The 25,380-nt window shown below is 39.5% G+C and overlaps 1 protein-coding gene and 1 long non-coding RNA gene across 4 annotated transcripts in view; one reads left to right on the top strand and one right to left on the bottom strand.

The window, feature by feature from the left end:
- LOC142159790 (uncharacterized) overlaps window positions 1-16,289 on the top strand; it is a 35,206-nt gene extending 18,917 nt beyond the window's left edge. Inside the window, exons 1-4 of one of the 3 annotated variants that reach the window (XM_075214524.1) lie at window positions 5,812-5,877; window positions 7,583-7,814; window positions 8,851-8,917; window positions 12,211-16,289. In XM_075214524.1, coding sequence (XP_075070625.1) covers window positions 8,881-8,917; window positions 12,211-14,774 — 2,601 coding nt within the window. In that variant the 5' untranslated portion in view covers window positions 5,812-5,877; window positions 7,583-7,814; window positions 8,851-8,880 and the 3' untranslated portion in view covers window positions 14,775-16,289. Of the gene's footprint in view, window positions 1-5,811; window positions 5,878-7,438; window positions 7,815-8,850; window positions 8,918-12,210 lie in introns of those variants that run through there. The other 2 variants (XM_075214523.1, XM_075214522.1) reach the window with 2 other exon arrangements.
- LOC142160043 (uncharacterized) lies at window positions 650-5,350 on the bottom strand. Its single transcript, XR_012693023.1, has 3 exons — window positions 5,182-5,350; window positions 1,581-1,654; window positions 650-1,424 (listed from the first exon to the last, which is right to left on the bottom strand). It is a non-coding gene; the product is annotated as an uncharacterized LOC142160043 (long non-coding RNA).
- Window positions 16,290-25,380: the final 9,091 nt, after the last annotated feature.

The following is a 25,380-nucleotide window of genomic DNA, read 5'->3' as shown; positions in this document are numbered from 1 at the left end:
TGATTGCTTTCACATTTACTAAGTCTCTGTCTGTGAATTAGATTTTCTCGTCAGTATTTTTTTATTTATCCTTAATAATTTTTATTGAAAGAAAATTTTGAACAGGGCTACAGAAAAAAGAGGGGGAGAGCAACAGGTGTGTCCTCCCCCTATGTATAGGAACATGTTCTAAGGTAGCTAACCCTTCTAATGTGGGGTCCAACAGAGAATGAAAAGCACAAACGACATAAGAAAAGGTGAAAAAGCTTTTAGCTAATGAGATGGTGTGCAATATATTGTTCATATGCAGATCTTTCTCATGTATTTACAATGAATTTGGGAAAGGAATCATCCTTCAGTAGCTCCACTAATAATTTTCAGTATTGGATGTGAGTAAGGTCCTCACATCCAATAATTGATTGAGTTTGTGTAACAGGTAATGGATGTATCGATACAGTATGTTAACAAATAATACAAATAACACAAACAACAGAGTGCATAACTGTTGGTGTCACGATATCGGGGCACCCGCAAGCAATTTGCCAGCACCATCCAGAAGAAAACTGGCAAAAACTCCTGCACCAAGTCGGCGTTTACCAGGCTACCTTCAGCCTCTCTCTCACTTCCAGTACCATGAAAATGGGAACATATTTTCACAGACAGGAAAATATCCAGATAAAAAATTAGTTTAATTACATAAAATCACCAACAGAAGCACAATTGTGAAAAGGTTAAGTCTATCACACTACAGCAGGTATAACATAACATAACATAATGGAACACAATTACACTAGAATACCGGTCTTTTTCTAGACAACTCTGCGGTATCTACTTTGAGCTTGATCCTTTGCAGGGAGGCTTCTCTGCAATCAGGCCAGCAAGCGGCAGTCCCGCTTCACTGTCACCCCGCTTTTGGAAGGCACAGAAATGGACAAGACAAGAAGAAAAGAGATTGGCGGTTCTTGTAGTTCTTTGCTGTTACATCCGCATCTTGAGGAGTCCAGCATGCACTGTAAACTCTGGCCAGTTCTGACTTCCAGCTTCCACCGCTAAATCTGAACCTCCATTCTGGTCTCTGAGAACAGCTTTTTATCCTGTCTCTGGTTCCCATGCTAGTGTCTTCTGGGTACAGGGAAGGAGCCATCTATGCTGGCTATTTGATTGGCAGGCCTTATCTTCCAGGGGGATGGACAGCTACTGACTGCTGCCCCTCTCACTCCTGGATTCCTGCCACCACTGGCTCCACAAAGTCTGGAAATCGTAGACTTGCACAATAGTCTCAATAAATGAGCCTAATCACTGATGATTAAATTAACTCTGGTAACCTGCCTGAATTAACTCCTTCCAGTCTTCTTACAGAGCTCCAGACTTAACAGCTCTGTCTGTAGGTGTTATCTGGCCATCTGCGTAAATAGTCCAGCTACCGGCGGTTGCAAAAACCAGCCCTTAGTGCAGGCCTGTCCAACCTGCGGCCCTCCAGGTGTTGTGAAACTACAAGCCCCAGCATTCTTTGCCAGTAGACAACCTGTTGATAGCTGGAAGGGCATGCTGGGACTTGTAGTTTCACAACATCTGGAGGGCCGCAGGTTGGACAGGCCTGCCTTAGTGCATCTATGGGACAGGCTGTGCTCGGAGCAGTACTTGCAGTATAATTTTTCCCCAGATTGTAATACAGCTGTGTTAAAGACAAAGTATCAGTACACACATGGAGGCACAGTTTACACACATTAAACTTAACATATTCCTATGGGAAAAACACAACCGATAGATGTGAAGGAGAGCAGGTCCCAGTGGGCTTAACCATTATTTCAACACCCACCTCTCCTTGAACCTGAGGATCTGGAGAACATAAAGGGGTAAAAGTACCCTGACCATGATAATCCATTATCCATGCGAAATTAGGTGCATTACTAATGGGCAAAGTTCACCCCTCATTTCATCACAGTGCCGAGTAGGATGTTTCATCACCCAAATTTGGCATGGTGTCAGAAGCCAATCCCGAGACAGTCTATCAGCATGGAAGAGGTCTACCAATAAGGCCTTGACATAGCCTGCACAAGGTAGGAAAATGATTCCATGCAAGTATATATGAGCTAGCCTGGAAGGACCAAGGCTGCCTTGAAATCCTAAAGAGTAGGGTGTAACAGATACCTGGAATGTTAGGGTTCTTTCTAGGTCAATAGGCCTTTTTTTTTATCTGTGTAACCCTTGGGGTCTGACCCACCTCTGTAGGAGGCGGGTCAGTCCTCACAATTCACTCTCTGATATTGAGACCCCTTTGTCGAATCTAAATCAGATTGTTCACCTGTAAGTGTCAGTTTATGAGCTCATCACCCGGAGAGAATTAAATACACTGCAAGTTCTGCGTGTGCAGTTAGCTCTGATTTATTAGTTACAAGTCCATATCTATATAGCACAAAATCACGTTTTACAGAAAACTACGCCCCAAAGGTTTTAAACACTCATGCTTCTTTACACAGATCTTGCTACATTCTCTCATTTTCACATGGGAATTGGTATAGTGTGGGGAAAGAGAACTGTTGTATGTGGAGTGTATTGCTGTAATTTGGGTGTCCTTGTTGATTTATGTATTGTGGAGGGTATTGCTGTTTGCTTTTTATTAATGTAATATTAGTGCTAATCACGTAGGGGTCATTAGAGGAAATAGGCCTATTTGTTAAATGGGAATACACTTGATTTAATGTTGGGGGCTTATAATGTTTATTAGTTTGACTTTCCAAAAAGTGAGCAGCATATATCCCTTTATCATACAGAGCCCAAGATTTCAGGATCTGGACAAACAGCAACTGAGCTTAGAACACCAGCAGAAATGAACAATAACAGGTAGGAGAATAGACTGCCAACCTTCTTGTGTCTCCCTAACTCAGTATTCTGCCCCAAACGCAGGGAGTTATGTCCCTCAAGCAGGGCCCGCTTTAAAGGGGAAGCAACATGCATCTAACAGCAATGACCGCAGAGTTGCCAGTGCTTTTGAAGGGGAAGTGTCTAGAGTTAGTCAGGCACATATCTGATTGGAGCATGTACAGTGATGGCCTGCTTCCTGTCATTTGACCCTGCCTACTGACAATTCTATTTCCCAAACCTCCCCTGGTTACATCCTCATTAGCTTTTTTAATGAGGTATTTTGGACATCCTCACCTCAACTGGGCTTATACTGTAAGTTCCCCTACCCTCTGCTAACTTCCACATTCTGACTGAATAGGTTAATGTCACTTAAAGCAACGGATTACTCCAGCTGTTTCTTTCAAGAGGTTTCAAAGCCCCTCTTTAAAATCTTTTCACATCGCATTGGTACAACCAACATCAACAAAGACAAATATAAATGAACTAAATAATGTCTTCATCTTGGTCTGATGCTAAGGAACACTATTCGCAATGTTAAAAAAATTTACATCCTATACAATACAGTTTATCTCTCTTTTTGTTGTGGACGATAACACTATGCCCTTAATTTTAGACCATAAGGCCCCCTGTCTTAAGTTGCCCTGGCCCCCCAAAGCCTTAATCCAGCTCTACCAGCGAATATCCACCCTCCCTCAAGCACCATATCAGACCATACTTTGAGCAGGCTCTCTTCCTTTTCTTTTGTGTTTATGCATTAAGATGAACTAATGCATTTGATTGAACCAGTAATTATCCCACATGTTCCTGAGCTGTAGTGACCTTGGCACATGGGTGTTACAAATGTAATAAACACCAATTGCACATTACAGTGGAGAATGCTGGTCCAATCACACACAAGCATTTTCAGTGTTCCGTTCTAAGTGCTTTGGTAGCAAAATGCTTTTATGTGCCGTAGAAAGGGGCACATGACTGTTTACTAGCTGGAAACCTGCTGCATTCAAATCCCGCTTGTGTCCTAGCCATGTATTCTCAAGGCCTGTTGGATTTATTGATGTAGGACAACGTTTCTGGAGTGTCTGTAGAATACATAGAAGTACACCGTAATGTTTTACTAAGCTATCTAACCATTCTTTAACCCCCACTCCCGTTATTATTATTGTTGTACTCGTAACCTTAAGCATTGCTGTTAACTTTTCTTTTCCATAGTGGCTATATCCGTGTTACTGTTTCAGCTATTTGTTGTGCTCTGGGTCCTTTCAATAAACAAATATATATATATATATATATATAACCAAATACAATGGAAGACTAAACTGTTTTGCTTTATTTTTTCACTTGAGGTTAGACGTGCTATATAGACCCTCTAGTAAAGATTATATAGCACTTTCCTCTCCTCTCATTGTCAGATGTAGTAAGTACTCCGTCTATGACGGTCCCTCTTGTCACTAACTTGACATCATCAGGTTTGAACTGAGTGACACAAGTTACTTTCTTGACGTTATTATGTCGACAAGATGACATAGTGGAGAGATCAGTCATACAAGGACTCATAGCGGCCGTCCTCTTGAAGATGACAGGAGTTGCAGGACACATTAGAGCTATGTATACTATACCAGAGTGTTTATATAACATAGTTACAGAGAGCAATTACATTTGCAAAATAATGCATAGGGTCTATCCCCAAACTGTAAGAAAGTGGTGTGGACCTAATTACTTCTGACCAGGATGGTCAAGGATTTCATGGATAGGTCAAATCTATGTTTGCAGTCTCTTAAACACGTCATGCAGTGAACTACAGGAAAGCCAGGACCACAAAAAGCTCATTAGGGCTGTGGATGTCACACCTTTGTTATACAATGTCTGTCTGCATCCCCTTCAATGTATGAATTACAATGGAGGATAATGCATTATCCATTAAGTGCTAACAGGACACAATTTCCTTACTTCCTTTCTCTAATGAGTTTCCTGTTACAAACCACCGTGGCTGTTATCAAAATAATATCTATATTTCTCCAAAGCATGGGAGACATCCCTTCTGTGGGTATCTAATGTTAATGCAATGTATACACCTGTTACATTTGTCTTACCCCCCCCCCCCCCCCAGCCTTTATTGTATTACTTTTGAAGTACTGCGATCTAAATGCGTTAAGTAAATTTGCAAACCTCCATTGTTGGGACAGGACCCACTGTGGAATTCATTCATTATGGGATTCATAAGAGGAGGACAGCAAAGCCAAAGCACAATTAGGATCTATTAATGTCTATTATTAAGTATATCTCATTTAGTGTTAGCACTAAGGCACACAGGACATACAGTGCAGCTTGGGGAATACTCACATATTGTAATATTCACATTGCTGTAACCTAATACACTTCATGTGTCCTGATTGTAAGACCCCTCTGTGGGATTAATGCTGCACAGACCTCACAGGGAGACAATGGGTCACCTGCATCCAGCAGAAATATCACTGTCTGATTCTCCATTACTACCAGCAGCCTCCTCTGTGTACCATGTGACCACAGCAGTCACATGACCTGGTAGAACGTCCTCTCCACAGTGTACCATGTGACCACAGCAGTCACATGACCTAGTAGAACGTCCTCTCCACAGTGTACCATGTGACCACAGCAGTCACATGACCTGGTAGAACGTCCTCTCCACAGTGTACCATGTGACCACAGCAGTCACATGACCTGGTAGAACGTCCTCTCCACAGTGTACCATGTGACCACAGCAGTCACATGACCTGGTAGAACGTCCTCTCCACAGTGTACCATGTGACCACAGCAGTCACATGACCTAGTAGAACGTCCTCTCCACAGTGTAAACATGTGACCACAGCAGTCACATGACCTGGTAGAACGTCCTCTCCACAGTGTACCATGTGACCACAGCAGTCACATGACCTAGTAGAACGTCCTCTCCACAGTGTACCATGTGACCACAGCAGTCACATGACCCGGTGATGTCAGCAGGTCCTTTCGATGAAGGGGATTTAGCTGTTACCGAATTATTGTGGGGAAGACTCAGCTGTAGGTTCATGTACTGTTATATATATATCTCCTGTACATTATATATCATTATCCCATGTTATATATATCTCCTGTACATTATATATCATTATCCCATGTTATATATATCTCCTGTACATTATATATCATTATCCCATGTTATATATATCTCCTGTACATTATATATCATTATCCCATGTTATATATATCTCCATATACTATTATATATCTCCTGTATATTATATATCATTATCCCATGTTATATATCTCTCCTGTATATTATATATCATTATCCCATGTTATATATCTCTCCATATACTATTATATATCTCCTGTATATTATATATCATTATCCCATGTTATATATCTCTCCTGTATATTATATATCATTATCCCATGTTATATATCTCTCCATATACTATTATATATCTCCTGTATATTATATATCATTATCCCATGTTATATATCTCTCTCCTGTATATTATATATCATTATCCCATGTTATATATCTCTCCATATACTATTATATCTCTCCTGTATATTATATGTCATTATTCCATGCTATATATCGCTCCTTATACTATTATATCTTTCCTGTATATTATATATCATTATTCCATAATATATTTATATATATATATATATATATATATATATAGAGCCATAAAAGGCTAACCCACGCCCCTCCCCCCCCCCCCCCCCGCTGCTCCTCACCTTTATATGTGTGTGGTGAACCACTAGGTGTCAGTAAAGAGCTATAATTCAACAGATAACTGAAATGTATTTGATGTAACTTATTTTACTATCTATATATATATATATATATATATATATATATATATATATATATATACAAGTTAACCCGTGCATGATACTCATGCATTCTAGTCAAATCAAGCTACTTAAGGTCTTAAAAAGGTTCTTGTCATGCATTTGGGCCTAGCCCAGGCCTCCTCAGGGGAAGAGCGTTACTTCCCGACGCAAGCAGCCTTTTTAATGTGTGTTCATGAGGTAAAATTACCTCACGAAAATGAGTTTGACCCCTCAACTCGTAAATTTAGCCTTTACTACCCCTCCCACGGGGGGAAGGGGGGATGATGGAAGTTAACTGACTTGACTATTCTAATTTTTTTGTCAAATAATGTCAGTATACCAAATTTCAGGTCAATTGGATGAGCCCTTTCTGAGAAAATAGTTTTTTACACACACACACACACACACTAACGCACGCCTCTACACATGTGTGTTCATGAGGTAAAATTACCTCACGAAAATGAGTTTGAGCCCTACCAAATTTCAGCCCTTTTTGAATTTTTTTTCCCACACACACTAAGAATTTAGTAGGTCAGTGTATAACTCCGCCCAGCAGGTGGCGCTGCAACTTGTTTTTTTTTTTTTCACACACACATAGACAGACAGACGCCACTAAGCATTTATATTATATATATATATATATATATATATATATATATATATATGGTTAAACACTGCTCCTCACCTTTATAAATACACACACAAAACACATACAAATTTGTTAAAATGTTTGTAAATGACGCTCTTGTGCACTTGACTATTGCTACTGACTAGATTTTCCTCATTTCTTGGCCTTGTTTTGTTTGGTTTATTTCGGTTTTTGTGTGGCACTGACCATGTATACCTTTGCTATTCAAAATTGACTCTATTTTCTATCCATTTGTTTTATTTGCAATTTTTGAGAAATTTATAGGTATATACTAATTACTTTAAGTAACAAAGTGTAACTGCGATGTCACCTGAAAAGCAAATGTCTGCTATGGGAGTAACTTCACAGCTAAAAGATGAAGGTCGGAGCAGGATAAAGCCCGATGACAAACTATGACTGATGACCAAAGAGAACGTGAACGTCATCACCATGCAAATCTGACACATCAGCAAATTGCCGTCACAGAGAAAACAATCAAAGAGCAACAAGGACAGAGGTAACATCACGTCAGCACCTACAAAGTCAGCGAACAAGATGCCACGTTATTCTTAATGTCAGTATCTTTGATGAAATTAATATTTATGTTCATAACTGTGGTCCCATGAACAGTATTTGTGATTTTGCCCCACTAAGCATTGTGCGGCTGAGCAGCCATCTAACAAACTATTCAATCAATGCTGACACAGGGGTAAAGTCACATTGGGCGCAAAAGGGTCCAACATGATCTTACTTATCATTTTGATGGGCTTTTAAATAGTAATATTATTTATCTCCTGTATGTTATATTTTATTATCTCATGTTATATATCCATATAATATTCTATTTATCCTCTATATTATAGATCTCGTATAGCTGTATATATTGCAAGTATATATCTTTTTAGTGTCTGTTTTATGTTTTCCATCAGCAACTAAGTGGTGGTTTCTATGATTATATATATATCATCAGCCCACATGCCTATTTACGCTGGTCGTCTTGATTGGCCATGTGCGTCTCCATGATGTCAGATTAATACATGTCTTAGTAAAGGGTTGACACAGAACCAGAACCTTGATCTAAATGTCTGCATAATCTAACCATAATTCAGTAGGGTGAGGCCCAACGTTATCCAATTGACACGTTACCAGTTCACCAAATCTGAGAGGCCCTCTAGCCGCAGACATTTTCCTGTAATTATGACTGAGGAATGTTCTATTATCTCCCTACATACAGTATGAGATACTTAGAGAGCTGTAATTGCCCACTCTCTATCCCTCTGTTTCTTCTGATGTGACTAGGCCCTAAGTGACATTAGACCCCAGGCTTTATCATATTAACATTAAACCATACCATCTACCACTGGACCATGTTTCCAAGACTTAATGGATGTGGTATTGTGTTATACAGGTGGGGTGTTAACTTTACATGATTGTCTTATAACTGAAACCTTCAACCACATTAATTTGGCATATAATAAAATATACACTGAGTAGATGGTAGTAAAAGGATATGTGGTTTCTGAATCCGGTTGTCACTTTATTTCTCTACCCAGGAAGGAGAGTACATGGAGTGACATAAGGACATGACAATGGAGAATCACCAGGTTCCTGACTTAGTGGGTAAGTGACGGGTATATGCAGATGTCATCACCATGTAGATGTCTTTTTAAAACGGGCACAAGGATAAAATAACAGCTACAACCATGTATTGTTATATTCTGAGGCTAATAATACAGGTCAAGGTTGTGAGCGGGATATTCAAAAGTAGTTTACTGCTCCTGCAGCCCTTTGCCAAAGATTCTGAAATTTGCTGTCTCAGTTCCTTTTTGGAAAACCGGTCATAAATTTTGATTGCTTATGTTCCCTCATCCTATCATCACCATCACCATTTATTTGTATAGCACCACTAATTCTGCAGCGCTGTACAGAGAAGTCACTTACATCAGTCCCTGCCCCATTGGAGCTTGCAGTCTAAATTTCCTAAGACTCGCCTGGAGACGAGTCTGGGCAGGGAGTTTCCAAAGTGGGGAGCAGCGCATATGAATTCCTGAAGGTGGGAATGGGAAGTAGCGATAGAGGCGGAGAGTCAAAGGTCATTGACAGAATGGAATGAGTGAGTAGGGTCGTACCTCTTGACAGTGTTGCGATGTAGAAGTGGGAGGCATTAAAACATGGGAGGAGGAAGATAAGTCTTAAAGCTGTCCAGACAGTTTGCAATGGTGACAGACCTGTGACAGGCGGGCCAGAGAGAAGCAGAGTCGATGATGACTCCCAGGGAGCGAATATGGTGAATGAGGGAGAGGACCACATCATTAACCTTAAGGGAAATAGGAGGATGAGGGGGATGTGACACTGGATATGTTGAACTTGAGGTTGAGTTCAGCCATCAAGTGGAGATGGCAGAGATTCAGTCGGACACACAGGAGAGGAAAGGTAGGTTACATGGGAATATAGGTGATATTGGAGACTGAAGGAGCAGCTGAGTTCACAAAGACAGGAGGTGCAAAGAGGGAAAAGTAATGGGCCAAGAACAGAGCCTTGGGCGACCCTGATAGATAGAGGGAGAGTAGGGAAGTATGCCCTAGATGAAGAGACACTGAAGGACCAAGGTAGGAGGTAAACCAGGAAAAGACAGTGCAGCGTAGGCCAAGGAAGTGAGGGGGTGTCAAGGAGGAGAGGGTGGTCATCTATGTCAAAAGTGGCAGAGAGCTCAAGGAGCAAGATCAGGGAGAAATGGCCTTTCGATTTAGCCAAGAGAAGATCACTAGTCACCTTGGTTAGGACAGTCTCGGTGAAGTGGAAAGTGGAAGCCTGATTGTAAGGTGTCAAGGAGGAAGTGAACAGTAAGAAAGTGTGTTCAACAGTTAAACTAGAAATTAACTTTTCGTAAGTTTGGAAAGGAGTGAGAGTAGGGATATGGAGCGGTAACTGGTGAGAGTGGCATAGGGGATCTGAAATGGGCTGGGGTGGGGAATGGAGAGCCATAAAGATGAGATTTCATGGTTGATGGAGTTGATTTTTTTTTCCCCTTCAAGTAAGAAGCAAAGTCATGGGTGGTGAAGGAGGGGAGTTGAGGGCAGAGAAGGGAGTTGATGGGGTGGAAAAAGAGGTGACTGGGGTTGTTGAACTGGGAGAAGAGTGTTTTGAAGTAGGACTGTTTTGCAAGAGAGGGCAGTGTAAAAGGGGATAGGATTATTTTTAAATGGATAAAGTCTGAGTGGGACTTTCTATAGATGTGCTCAGTAAGACGACAGCACCTCTGATGGTAACAAGTGAGCTTGGAGTGCCAAGATATGGGCTTAGAATGACAGAGGCGAAGTGCAGTGACAGGTGACACAAAGACATGGTAATGACCATAATGGTATGTGGGAAAAAAGGTCTACTGGTTAAGACAATGGCCAGAGCTAATGGAGAGGTGTTTGGAGGTAGAAGTACCATTAGTGTTATCAACTGGAGTGTTGGAGAAGTCCCCAAGGATCAGGGTGTGTAGATTGGAGCAAAGGAAGTGGAAGAGCCAGGCGGCAACATTGTTGAGAAAGTGAGAGTTGGTGCATGGGGAGATAGATAACTGCAACATCATGGTGGAAAAGGTAGAAGAGATGTATGGTTTGAGTATCGAAGGAAGAGAAGTGAAGGGAGGACAAAGGGTGGACAATGCTGGCGGTTGTCAGGTTGGGGAATGTGTTTAAAGGATAGCCCGCAAGAGAAGGCAGCAAGGGAGACATTGTCAGATGGTGGAATCCAGGTTTCATAGAGGGCAAGTAGGTTGAAGGAGCTTAAGAAGAAAAGGTCATGGATGGGAGCAAGCTTGTTATAGACTGATCTGGCATTCCAGAGTGCTTAGGTAAAAGAGAGGAACTTAAGAGGAGGGATGTTGGAAGACTATAGAAGGAGGGTAGGGTAGAGGCAGAGAGTGGATGGTGGGAATAGGGCAGGACCCAGTGATGGGGTAGGCAGCCGGGGCGGAAGGTGAGATATTGGGTAAGAGCGGTGACTGGGAGGGTGTATTGGAGGAATCAGTAGTGATAGGTGGGGGTGTAAGGAGTTTGGAGTCTGGATACAGGGAAGAGAGTATATGGCTGAGAGTAGGAAGGAATGGTGGGGCAAAGGAGTTTGGGAGTATGGAGGACATGGAAAGTGACAGAGGAAATGTCAAATGCAGGTATGGTATGGTGTGGAGGAGACAGATGAGAGCGTGGCAGAGGTGATAGTAGGAAGAAGGTAGTACTATAGGATACCAGGGGTGAGGGAACAGAGGTAATGGAGAGAGAAAGGAAAGAAGGGAAACTTTTTATGAACTCTAGTCCACCATTTTCTTTCATTTTCCAACTACTTACTAGATTATTCCAAATTTCCACCCGTTCCTCATTAGCCAACAACTGAGAGAAGTTCAATTCCATTTTTCCTTGTGAGAATCTTTGGTAGAGACTTTAGGAGGTTACCATAAATAGTGAAGATGTGTATGGGGTGGTCAGCAGAGTCATGTTGAACATATCGAATATTAGATGCAGTAGAATGAGCCTGTATCCAAGGCCCATATGGAGATGTGTCCTGTTCCCCTTGTTGAGTGAAGAAGATATCTTCCTGGACCCAGACTCTCAGTGCATTTCTCTGCTTTTGAAATGAGACCGGATTTCAACTTTATCTTGGTCATATTTCTGAAACAATCACAAAACCTCTATTGCCTGGCTATTGTCCCCAGTGGGTCTGCACCATTTGCTGTGGGACTCTTCAGACAGTCCAAAACAATTTTATTCAATTTAATCAAAGACTGCATGTTTGCAGTCCCAGTAGCATATATAAAGGTATAAACTTGAGATTTTAGTGGTGAAATTAGACGCCACTGTACAGATATTCTGCTCGAGTGTCTATATGAAATATGTCATGATTAAACTTCAATTTCTCCTCAACAGATTTATCCATCTGTAGAAAAAATGTGTCTGATGAAGGAAACCACAGATATCGTACATGCACTGAACTTACAGACACTACTATCAAGGAGGAATTGGTCTCATATAAAGGGGCGAATCTCACGGCCTGCCTATCCACTAAACAGGAGGATAAATACACGTCTGTGCATATCAAGGCAGAATCTGTGTCATGTGACGTAGGAAACATCACAGACTCTGCCTCTCCTGAACATACAGAGACACAACACAAGTCTACTTCTTTTAAGGAAGAATCAGGCTCATGTGAAAAAGGAAATCTTATGGACACTGACATTTATACACCCACCGATCATACACAATATACATCTACTGATATTAAGGAGGAATCAGTCTCTTGTGATGGAGGAAACCTCACAGACACTGACATTTATACACCCACAGATCATACACAATATACATCTACTCATATTAAGGAGGAATCAGTCTCATGTGAAGGAGGAAACCTCACAGACACTGACATTTATACACCCACAGATCATACACAATATACATCTACTGACATTAAGGAGGAATCAGTATCATGTGATGGAAGAAACCTCACAGACACTGACATTTATACACCCACAGATCATACACAATATACATCTACTCATATTAAGGAGGAATCAGCCTCATGTGAAGGAGGAAACCTCACAGACAGTGACATTTATACACCCACAGATCATACACAATATACATCTACTCATATTAAGGAGGAATCGGCCTCATGTGAAGGAGGAAACCTCACAGACAGTGACATTTATATACCCACAGATCATACACAATATACATCTACTCATATTAAGGAGGAATCGGCCTCATGTGAAGGAGGAAACCTCACAGACCGTGACATTTATACACCCACAGATCATACACAATATACATCTACTCATATTAAGGAGGAATCGGCCTCATGTGAAGGAGGAAACCTCACAGACCGTGACATTTATACACCCACAGATCATACACAATATACATCTACTCATATTAAGGAGGAATCAGCCTCATGTGAAGGAGGAAACCTCACAGACACTGACATTTATACACTCACGGATCATACCCAATATACATCTACTCATATTAAGAATGAATCAGTCTCATGTGATGGAGGAAACCTCACAGACACTGACATTTATACACCCACAGATTATACACAATATACATCTACTGATATTAAGGAGGAATCAGTCTCATGTGATGGAGGAAACCTCACAGACACTGACATTTATACACCCACAGATCATACACAATATACATCTACTGATATTAAGGAGGAACTGGTCCCATGTGATGGAGGAAACCTCGCAGACACTGACACTTATACTAGTAAAAAGCAATCCGGCTCATGTGAGAATACCAGCAGTAAGTTTACTTGCTCTGAGTGTGAGAAATGTTTCCCTTACAAATCAGTGCTTACTGCACACGAGAGAACTCACACAGGCGAAAAACCGTTTTCTTGTTCTGATTGTGGTAAATGCTTTATTACTAAAAGAAATCTAATAGTTCATGAGCGAATTCACAGAGGAGAGAAGCCATTCTCTTGCTCTGAATGTGGGAAGAGTTTCACTGCTAAATCCACACTTGTCCAACATAAAGTAAAGCACACAAGAGAGGAACAGTTTGTAAGTACTGTATGTGGTAAGAGTTTACCTGAGAAAACTAGTCACATTATACATCAAATCACTCACACAGGAGCCAAACCGTTTTCATGCACTGAGTGTGGGAAATGTTTTACACTGAAGTCGAGCTTATATGGACATCAGAAACTTCACACGGGGGAGCGCCCGTTTTGTTGTCCCGAATGCGGAAAGTGTTTTGGCGGAAAAACAAACCTTATCGCACATCAGAGAAGCCACACTGGTGAAAAGCCACATGCGTGTACTGAGTGTGGGAAATGTTTTTCACAGAAGTCAAGCTTATATGACCATCAGAGACTTCACACAGGGGAGCGGCCGTTTTGTTGTGCTGAATGTGGAAAGTGTTTTGTGGGAAAATCAAACCTTATTGCACATCAGAAAAGTCACACTGGTGAAAAGCCACATGCGTGCAATGAATGTGGGAAATGTTTTATCACTAAATCAGAGAGTCGAAAACATCAGAGAATTCACACAGGGGAAAAACCATTTTCCTGTCTCGAATGTGGGAAATGTTTTCTTAGTAGATCAAATTATTCCCGACATGAAAAAAGTCACAAAGGGGAAAGGCCACATACTTGTTCTCAGTGTGGTAAATGCTTTACTGACAAATCTTCACTCGTCGCACATCTGAAAAGGCACACTGGAGAAAAACCATATCCGTGCCCTGAATGTGGGAAATATTTTGCTGTCAAAAGTGGTCTTTTTACTCATCAGAGAATCCACAAAGGAGTGAAGCCGTATAGTTGCTCTGAATGTGGGAAAAGTTTTATTTATAGGTCACAACTTGCAGTGCATCAGAAGAGTCACAAAAAAGATAAGCCACATTCGTGCCCCGAGTGTGGGAAACGCTTTGCTGTGAAAACAGGTATTGCGAATCATCTAAAAACACACAAACCCAAGGTCAAGTCTTGAATGTGGATTCAGGTTTTACTTAGAAATCAAACGTTAAATGTCACAAAATGGATGTGACATGGATTAGAAAAGGCCCTTGTTCTGCTCTTATGAGAGCAAAGTGGGGGGCTCCAAAGGTTTGTGACCCAGCATTACTGAGCCCCAGGCCCTGTAGTAGCTGCCCCCTTTTAGTGGCTGTAATACCGCCACCATACGTACTGAACTAACAACATAAGTCATATTCTCTTGTCATAACTTTTAACTTTGTGTTTTGCAAGTGTGCTTGCTTTGTGTATGATATAAATATTCCGCTGTTTAATGCAAACTTGCTTACATTGTGTTAAAAGCATGTTCTATATCTGTGATGGTGTGATTTGACTCTGAAAAATCTATATATAAAGCAGTCATTTAAGATAAGTGGCTGTCTTGTGAGACCATTGGGACTGTTAGACCTTCAGCCTAGAAGATAACTGCAGAATCCCGATGTCAGACAATTCAGGTATTTTTTTTAAAACAAATGAAAAAGGGTGGGTATCGCTCCCTCTAGGGCTATGGTAAAGGATGCCATATAGGGAAATGTGAATAGCTCAATAATGGTCTAGAGAACCCTAGGCACCAGAATATGTATTGAAAATAGTTTAAAAAGGATCAATGGGAACTCTTGTAAATATGTATACAGATGTATCGTGAAATAAACCAGGATGTAGATAATCGTTTAGCAGTGCATTCACAACATATCAAAACAGAAAAATAACTACACACCTGGTAGTTGGTAATCACAGGTCTCTATTGTTCAAGCCTAAATGTAAAGAGGATCTATTCCATAATCGGGTCTGACCACAACATAGAAACCAGTAAGTTTAGTTTTATCCCAATGTATAGGTACAGGCAATTCCAAGTATGTGGATGTCTAAAAGCAATCTCCGTTCTCCCGGCAAGATATGTGTCACTTCTAAGAAAGGCTGAATGCCAATCTACACTTTATCAGTGCCCACCATAGGTTTTGGAAGACAAATATCCTGAAGGGGCAGCTCAGGTGCATCAAGAGAACCCCTCTAGAGAGACTTTTGATCAACAAGCGGTAGATATGATCGAACAATTTAGTGCCAGAGATTATCCATTGAACATCCTCCTCGATAAGGCCTACAAAGAGTTGAGTCGTATAGACACAGTTGGATAGACAGGAAATGGATAGTAACTTGGACATCAAGCTTTCATTTCTATATACAATAATTCATCACATTTTATCAAAAAGATGATTGTCATGTGCAAGCTAATTTTTAGGTATATAACTCTGGAAATATGTATTTGTGAATTACTTCCTAGAAATAGCATGAAATGGCTCAGAGGAGCTGTTTAAATCCACGTGTTTTGTTTACGTAGCACCTTGTATCATTTATGGCAGGTCACAAATGTGAAAGCCTTTGAAAATATTTCTTTCAAGACAATGAAATCTAACACATGTTTGGGGAGCCCCAGACATGCTGACTGCAGAGACAGGGTTATATGTTAATGACAAATTCAAGCTGAATAGGGTCACAGGAAAATATCATATAATTTTCTCCAATATCATACTTACCAGAGGCATGTGTGGTATGCAGATGAAGGGGAACTTATGACTTGTTGTGTGGAGGTAAAATCATGTTTGTAAGTCATACTGGTGAAATGTTAGGACAGGGTAACAAAAATTTAACATAGAAGGTGTTTCTCCAGCCGAGTCATAAAAACCTAATTTGCATTCTCACAGACCTTTTTGTTCTAACATCACAGGAAGGGGGGCTGTGGGCACTGCAGCCTGGTGTTAAAACTGCACTGTGACTGTTAGAAATTTATCACTTTTGGGAGTCAATTTGATTGAAGAGTGTCCCATTTCCCCTGCTTCTCCCAGCACCAAAAACTTGATTATAAGTGAGTTATCAATTCTGTGTTTTATCCTTTTTATTCTATAAGAAACAATAGCGTTATATTTGTATGCCTTTTATTAGCTGTTTTATCTTAAGCATTGTGGATGTATTTTCCATATTAAATTACATTTAATAAGTTCAAGTCTCTGTGTTCTTACGAATTCACGCTACAGTTTGGTCCAGACGAACATTTGTGGTTTATGTTAACTCTGATTAAAGTAAATTGTGCTAGATTAATTCTAGGGAGAACTGAAGGCTTCCTAAATAAGAGTGTCAGCTCTTCATAGAAACAACCTTGGTGGTGGTGGCATAATTGGTACCGCAAAGTTAGTGTGTGGCATAGATAGGGAAGGATTTAATCATTTTAGACAGACCAGGTGGTTGTTTTATGGTTAACCCTGTGCCACACATGCGTCACGCAGGCTCAGGTGAACGCTGTTCCTGACAATGATTATAAAAAATGATGGCATATTAAAACAATACCATTCTCAAAACTTACCTTCCAGACAATCCACATTTAACAAAAGAATAAACCTCAGAAACAAAGTGGTTACCAGTTAAACTTCGAGGGTTTTTTAAGAGTGGCAGAACGTCTTACCTTACCTGTAAACATGCTAGAAACAGAGCTACTGAAATAACATTGAGTAAATCTAATATTTCTAATATATTTGCTGCAGTACAGTGGTAATAAACAGTATATAGGATGACAAGGCAGAACGTCTTCTGAAGTTGTTTGTTTCGTTCACATCTGATGAGGACGTTTCTCATACACACGAATAATGTGTTCTTGGACAGACAAGCACAAGCTGATATACCTTCTACCAAACACATATTACACAGTGTAATGACCTTTACTGTTCATTTTAATTTATATCAGAGGCGTTCAAACTGAGTCCTGAATATCTACAAACAGGTCATGATTTCTGTATGTAGAAACAGGTGGGATAATTGCTAACCCAGCTAAATAGATTACCTCACCCGTGCATGATTAAAGAAATGCTGAAAACATGAATTATTGGTAGCTCCTGAGGACGTAGTTTAGGCACCTCTGCCCTATATGATTAACAGGTTTCTAATGCTCATTGGCTATCTTACAATAAAAAAAAACAGTACATGCATTAACATTGCTTAAATCATACCTGCCAACTCTCCCGGAATGTCCGGGAGACTGCCAAAATTCAGGTCAGACTCCCGGGAGACCAGGCAATTCTCCAGATTCCCAGCCGACTTTGCAAATTAAACGGAGGAGGCGGGGCTTAGTGGTGCCGCGTACGCGTTATTGTGGCTCGGCCCCCTATTTTTATTGGCCAAAAAACGTGATGACTGCTTTGGGGGCGGGGCTCACAACACAATTCTTTGAGCTCTGCCCCCACACACCCACCTGCCTCCCGGACCCCAAGTTGCCAATGTTGGCAACTATGGTTTAAATGTGGTGACATCATAAGTTTCACAGACAGAAACTTACAGACATTTGTCCAGTTATCCCTAAAAATACAACCCTTCCAGTTAGACACACTTATTTACCTCACTAACAAATAAGTATAATGCATTGCTTAGTTTTATACAATATTAACCATAGTCACTACCCTGTCAAATAGGCTGCCTTCCACATCAAAGCCACTACGAAGACAAAAAACCCTACAAAACCATGCAGACATATGGATATATAAGCCACTTTGTCATCTAAATTACCACTAAAGTACACATAATCTGTAGAACAGCAAATAAAGAGCTAATAGCATGCTAGCTGTTGATCTGTCATGTATTATTTCACCATGTCTCCAATGATGTCATACCCCAAAGCAAAAAAACAATGACAGGGTACAAAATATATAACGTCCTCTTTGCAGACATTAGGTTTTGTTACTAACACCAAGCTAGATAGAAGAGACAATCAAATCCATTCTGTTAACGATGTGATAAAGAGGTCTAATTCTTTGTATTACCCTCTATTACAACCCTTCCAGTTAGACACACTTATTTACCTCACTAACAAATAAGTATAATGCATTGCTTAGTTTTATACAATATTAACCATAGTCACTACCCTGTCAAATAGGCTGCCTTCCACATCAAAGCCACTACGAAGACAAAAAACCCTACAAAACCATGCAGACATATGGATATATAAGCCACTTTGTCATCTAAATTACCACTAAAGTACACATAATCTGTAGAACAGCAAATAAAGAGCTAATAGCATGCTAGCTGTTGATCTGTCATGTATTATTTCACCATGTCTCCAATGATGTCATACCCCAAAGCAAAAAAACAATGACAGGGTACAAAATATATAACGTCCTCTTTGCAGACATTAGGTTTTGTTACTAACACCAAGCTAGATAGAAGAGACAATCAAATCCATTCTGTTAACGATGTGATAAAGAGGTCTAATTCTTTGTATTACCCTCTATCAAAAGTGACCACGTGAGCTTTATTATTCTACATGTAATAAACTGTATCTTGTACAGGTTGTGAACTTTATATATTTATATAATGTTATTCAATTGCTTCATTTAGGCTGAGAACCCAAATTGAACATTCAAAATGTTTCTTGTTTACACAGGTGTTTATAACTGTCTCTGCCTCATTTTATTATTGGTATCTGTCCTATCCCTGTTGTCTTCAGATCTTTATGGTGTGTAAAACGCCTTGAGTTGGGTTGGCTATAGCCTGAGTTGCTGGCACGCTTTGGTGAGCTGTGGGGAACAGGACAAGAATAATGGATTCTATATTGGACTATTATATCCTTTAAATATAGAAACAGGGCTCCGGGAAACACCCAATCCCAGAAAGTCTTTATCACAAGAGCCCCAGAGATGCACTGTTCTTACTTGGAATGGAGACAGATATTGTAATGAGTTAACTCCAACATACACACATCACTTTCCAACTTTTTTATGTTTCTGCCATACTTTCCAAAAGTTTGACACATACTAAGAAGTTGTCTGATCCCTGCACACAAGTGGGGTAGAAGGTAGATAGAAACAACGATACTTTACAACCTCATAAAATATTTAAATTATAGTCTGAGGCCGGTGCTACAACTTCAGATTTTGCTGAAATCATTGTAGGTGTTTGAGCATTTGAGCATTTTTCAAGTTCTACTGGAGTCAGTTTGGAAATGTAACACCTCACTGGACACCTGTTTCTTGCTCAGCCCTACCCCAGTGATTGGTTAATCCAGCCATTGGACATTTGGATTAGTCAGTTTCCCTAAATATTTAGGTTGTCATATAGAGAAGGAGGCATTTGCGTCCTGAACATATATAGGAAAAGCTACATGCAAGATAAGCATCTTTACGGGCATATATGTGTTCAGACTCATCTTAAGATGTGCCTAGCTCTAAAACAATAATTGCCTTTGTACCAGACGAACGTCAGAAATGACAACTGTGTATTCTTACTCCCCACGATAGCGTAGAAATGCGGGTTGACAGCGTGAGTGGAAAATGGAGTCGCATTATACAGTACAATAATGTAATGAAGTGACAAACAGCAGATAGAATTCTCTGGTCAGTTAAATGTTAAAGGTGAAAATCATATTTTTCAATATGAAATGTAATTAAACACAAATTTAATATAACCCTTTGGTGTTTACCCCTTCAGAAATGAAATGGGAATCTTCTTTCCTGCAGTATTCCGGTGGTAATCTTTTTCCCGAAGCTTCCAACTCCGACAACAGTTACCGCAACATCTTCACTCAGAATCCTGAGAAGCCCGATATATTCTTCATCTGGACTGTTCAGAACAATGACTTGAACTAAATGCGATCCTTTAAGAGCCCGGCAGCACAGAATGACATTGGGTTGTACGCCGACACTATTAAATCAATACACAATATATCGGGCTCCTCAGGATTTGGAGTGAAGATGTGGCGGTAACTATTGTAGGGGTTAGAAGCTTCAGAAAGAAGTTCCCAACCCCAGTATTCCAAATGGAAATATCAAGTAATGTGAATAGACGTCTGTGACTTGATATAACTTAAGCATAAGGTTAATTATTTAAGTACTATCAGCTGGTGGGGTCAACAGTCAATCTGTACTCCTAGGGTCATCTCATCATTGCATTTCGTTTTACCAGCTCTCCAGCACCCGCAAGAGCTCACAAGCTGTATCTGCTGATGTATCTGTCTGATTGTGACGCAATTACGTGAATACACCATTACTATTCTTAGATTACGTTTACCCGACCCTCTTCCACCTCTCCAGGCATTATGGAAACGCAAGTTGATATGAAAAACATTATTTGCGGATGTATATTTCCACATCTTTGGCCCACTTTAGCAGCACAGAAACGCAGACCTCTAAATAAGTAAGGGCAGGGACTTCTCCAATGCAAGCAATGCAGGTAGTTCATGCCGAGTGAATTTTGGTTACTGCTATGAGATCTGGGAACAGTCCTCACAAAAATTTCAGAGCAAGCTGGGTGATTCCTAGGTCTTTGGAGCAAACTAAGTCATGTCAATGGTGGGGTGAGAAGCAGCAGGGAAAACAGAGCGAGGCGGGAACGGTTTATTTTTGTGGGAAAACTAATAGACCATTTAATGTTTGTTTTTAGTATATATCAATCTTTTGTTTGGCCAGGAATAAACTGCAGACAAATGGAGGCCCAATTGCTCTACGCTTTGTAGAAAAGATCCATCTAGTGTGTGAAAGAGGAAGCAATGATGACATCTTGGGTTTAAATATAACACACTGGATACTATTATTCTGTTATTTTTAATGGATGAAACACTGATTTACCTTTACTTGTTTCCTGGATAAGCAATAACTTGTTGCGTGTAATGTAATTAACTCATCATTTATAGTTATGCATGATTTAAAATGTGCTAGTTTTTCTATAGATGAGCAGCACGTTGGCTTAATGGTTAGCACTTCTGCCTCACAGCACTGGGGTCATGAGTTCGATTCCTGGCCATGGCATGGTATGCAGTTATCATCCATACACTGCTTGTTCGTTATTTTTTTTTAAATAATCATAGAAATCAAACAAAATAAATAAATCCCACAACACATTGCTCATTGTCACTCTTCTTTCAGAAGGGGCATGGGGTATATCCAAAAGTAGCAAAGCAAAAATGAAATGGGCAGAGAGGTTTTGGAAAGTCCATAGCATAGAGCCCCGCCCTCTTCCTTCCTCTGCCATCACATGACCCCCAAAGAGCTTGGTGACTGACTGAGGAGAGACGAAAATGATCTTGTAGTTCCAACCACATGAAACTGCCGCACAGATTGATTTTGAAATGAGAACACCGACTTATAGAAGAACGCCCTGAACAAATCAGGTTCATGTTAAAGAGGTACAAACTTTTTTTTGTTTTGTAACTATCCATGTATTTTTTTATATAAAATAAACTGCTTATTGTATATAGTTATATATTTAGAAACACACTTATAACAAACAAACGATTGTACTTACAATCATACTACAATCACAGTCTACTGTAAAATCTTAATGTATATTATTCAATAAACACCATACACAGTAGGTTTTAATTCATTTTCCAAACGAAAGGATCTTTATCCATCCAATTTAAAAAAAAGCACCAAGGGCCCTGGGAATGATACATTGCACAGTGTAACATCATTACATCACAGTCTGCTCTTCAGTAAGTATCAGGACGTCAGCTTTCCATGTCTTATAATGTTTAGATAACCTATAAGAAGCCACATAAATTTGGGTGCTTTATAGGGTCATTTGGCAAGACATCTATTTAACAAATACTTGGATTGGAACATTAAACTGAATTTTGAAATTACAAGTCAAGTACTTTCATCTCCAAAATCATAAATGTAATCTCAATGTGAACATTGCCACCAAATCTTAACGATGTAGCTCGTGGAAGTCCAATCAGCAGGTTCTGCAAGAAATTAAAATGTAGAAGGTAACAGGATGGATACAGCCACTTACAAGAAGCTACGTGGAACATACACAGAATAGCAAAAATGTAGGTACAAATTTCATAACATTTAGTGGGAAGATCTTCCATTGAACGGTAAAGGACTGGAAATTGTGTCCTTAATGTGTACATGTAAATAACCTGACACTAATGCACCAAGTGAGTGCTGTCACCAAGCCTGGCATGTGAGTACACAAAGAGCCCTCCGTTTACTCTGACATGTAGATAACTTTACATTTATGTGACTTATTATAGTGAACTTTTTGGCCGGCTACTCTACCAATTAGCTGCAGTTATGGTAATCTGAGCTGATCTTTACGATGGAAGATGTATTAAGGACACAATTTCCAGTCCTTTACCGTTCAATGGAAGATCTTCCCACTAAATGGTATGAAATTTGTACCTACATTTTTGCTATTCTGTGTATGTTTTACGTAGCTTCTTCTAAGTGGTTGTATCCATCCTATTATCTTCTAAATTTTAATTTCTTGCAGAACCTGCTGATTGGACTTCCACGAGCTACATCGTTAAGATTTGGTGGCAATGTTCACATGGAGATTACATTTATGATTTTGGAGATGATAGTATTTGACTTGTACTTTCAGAATGCAGTTTAAACGTTCCAATCCAAGTATTTGTTAAATAGATGTCTTGCCAAGTGACTCTATAAAGCACCCAAATTTATGTGGCTTCTTATAGGTTAACTAAACATTATAAGACATGGAAAGCTGACGTCCCGATACTTACTGAAGAGCAGACTGTGATGTAATGATGTTACACTGTGCAATGCATCATTCCCAGGGTCCTTGGTGCTTTTTTTAAATTGGATGGAAAAAGATCCACTCATTTGGAAAATGAATTAAAACCTTCTGTGTATGGTGTTTATTGAATAATATACATTAAGATTTTGTAGTATACTATGTGATTGTAGTATGATTGTAAGTACAATCGTGTGTTTGTTATAAGTGTGTTTCTAAATATATAACTATATACAATAAGCAGTTTATTTTTATATATAAAATAATACATGGACAGCTACAAAACAAAAAAAAGTTATACCTCTTTAACATGAACCTGATTTGTTCAGGAGGTCCTCCAATAAGTCGGTGTTCCCATTTCAAAATCAATCTGTGTGGCAGATTTATGTGGTTGTAACTACAAGATCATGTCCGTCTCTCCTCAGTCAGTCAGTCACCAAGCTCTTCGGTGGTCATGTGATGGCAGAAGAAGGAAGAGGGCGGGGCTCTATGCTATGGACTTTCCAAAGCCTCTCTGCCCAATACTTAAAGACAACTCTCGGACAATGCGCAATGTGTTGTGTGATTTATTTATTTTATTTGATTTATATGACTGTATTTGCTATTTAAAAATATTTAAAAATTAACGAACAAGCAGTGTATGGATGTCTTGTGTAGGATCCTTGTGAGCAATGACATGTTCATTTTAGTTGGTGAAGTCTGGCATTTCCAACCTGCATCATAGATAACTACATACCATACCACGCTTCATCCAGAAGATCTGAAACGGATACTGTCACACATTGTGTTTCCACCACTTTGTCCTGTCAACTCCCTTTACCCCTTGTATCATGATCTTGTGAGAGGATTCTACTGGATGTCGCAATGATATTTTGTATCATCAATTTTATGACCATTGGCCATTAATTAAGCCTAAGACACGTAGAAATAGAAGAGAATGCAGGTTCTTACAGAAGAAAACTAGCAACAACAAAATCCCAAAATATCTCTGACTTTTTTCCTCCACATGACACTTGAGTTTGAGTTAGCAGCAAACCAAAGAAAAGGAGCAAATTTGCAACTTGGCAAAACCAAGTTGCTTTGAAAGGAGAGGTAAATTTAAAATGTGGGGACAGATTTATAGCTGGGATACGGCGTGTCATAGATCAACTTTCATTTCAATGTAAAATTAAAGCTATCAAATATTTGTGTGCTACATGAAAACATTAGCCAGTATTTCCCTTGCGTGCAAAAAAAATAAGTCAATTTGTACCCCTTGCATTGTAACATGGTTTGTCCAGGTGCAAAGTTGCTCTTTTTTTTTTTTTTTGCTTTGCTTCTAACTCAAAATCAGTCCCTTTATGTTTTTATAGGCCTTATATATTGCTGTACATTTAAAAAGATAAAAGAGGGTTGTTTTTTAAAGCCTAAAAACATAACTCTGTAGACCAGGATATGTTTATTTCATACTCTTGGTAATGAAGTGATAGCGCACATCTACGTATAGCAAATAGAATGATTAAGAGAACATAACTGTATAATAGGAAGATGACAACTAGCAGTGCAGGTAATTAGCAGGATGATAGGGCACATTGTCTGTAGTCGGTTGTGTACTGCAGGGAAACGAGAAAGTCTTAAAAGTGTGAAATCTATTTCTAAACACCATAACATGCAAATTATAAGAATGTAAATGGAAAACCCAACTTATTAGGATTTCTTGAAGACCAGGATTAAAGAAACACAGACCAGGGCCCATCAGGAACGGTAACATTCTAAGTTTACATTTTCTGGTGACAAAAGCTGGGACACATACAAGTCCAGTTCATGCATATATTTTGGTGATATAACCAGTCACTGTTCATAACATGTATATACAGTTTTATTAAACAATTTAGAATTGATTACACTTATAGAATACATTATTTTGCATTGCCCCGGTTATGCACAAGAAAAGTGGTCATTTATGTATATATATATATATATATATATATATATATATATTATAATATATATATATATATATATATATATATATATATATATATATATATATATATATATATATATGTGGTCTCCAGTTTCCT

Source organism: Mixophyes fleayi, chromosome 6 (genome assembly GCF_038048845.1).
Source record: "Mixophyes fleayi isolate aMixFle1 chromosome 6, aMixFle1.hap1, whole genome shotgun sequence".
In the NCBI taxonomy this organism is placed as follows: Eukaryota; Metazoa; Chordata; class Amphibia; order Anura; family Limnodynastidae; genus Mixophyes; species Mixophyes fleayi.
Note: the sequence above shows the minus strand (reverse complement) of the source record. Positions and strands in the feature narration are given on the sequence as shown.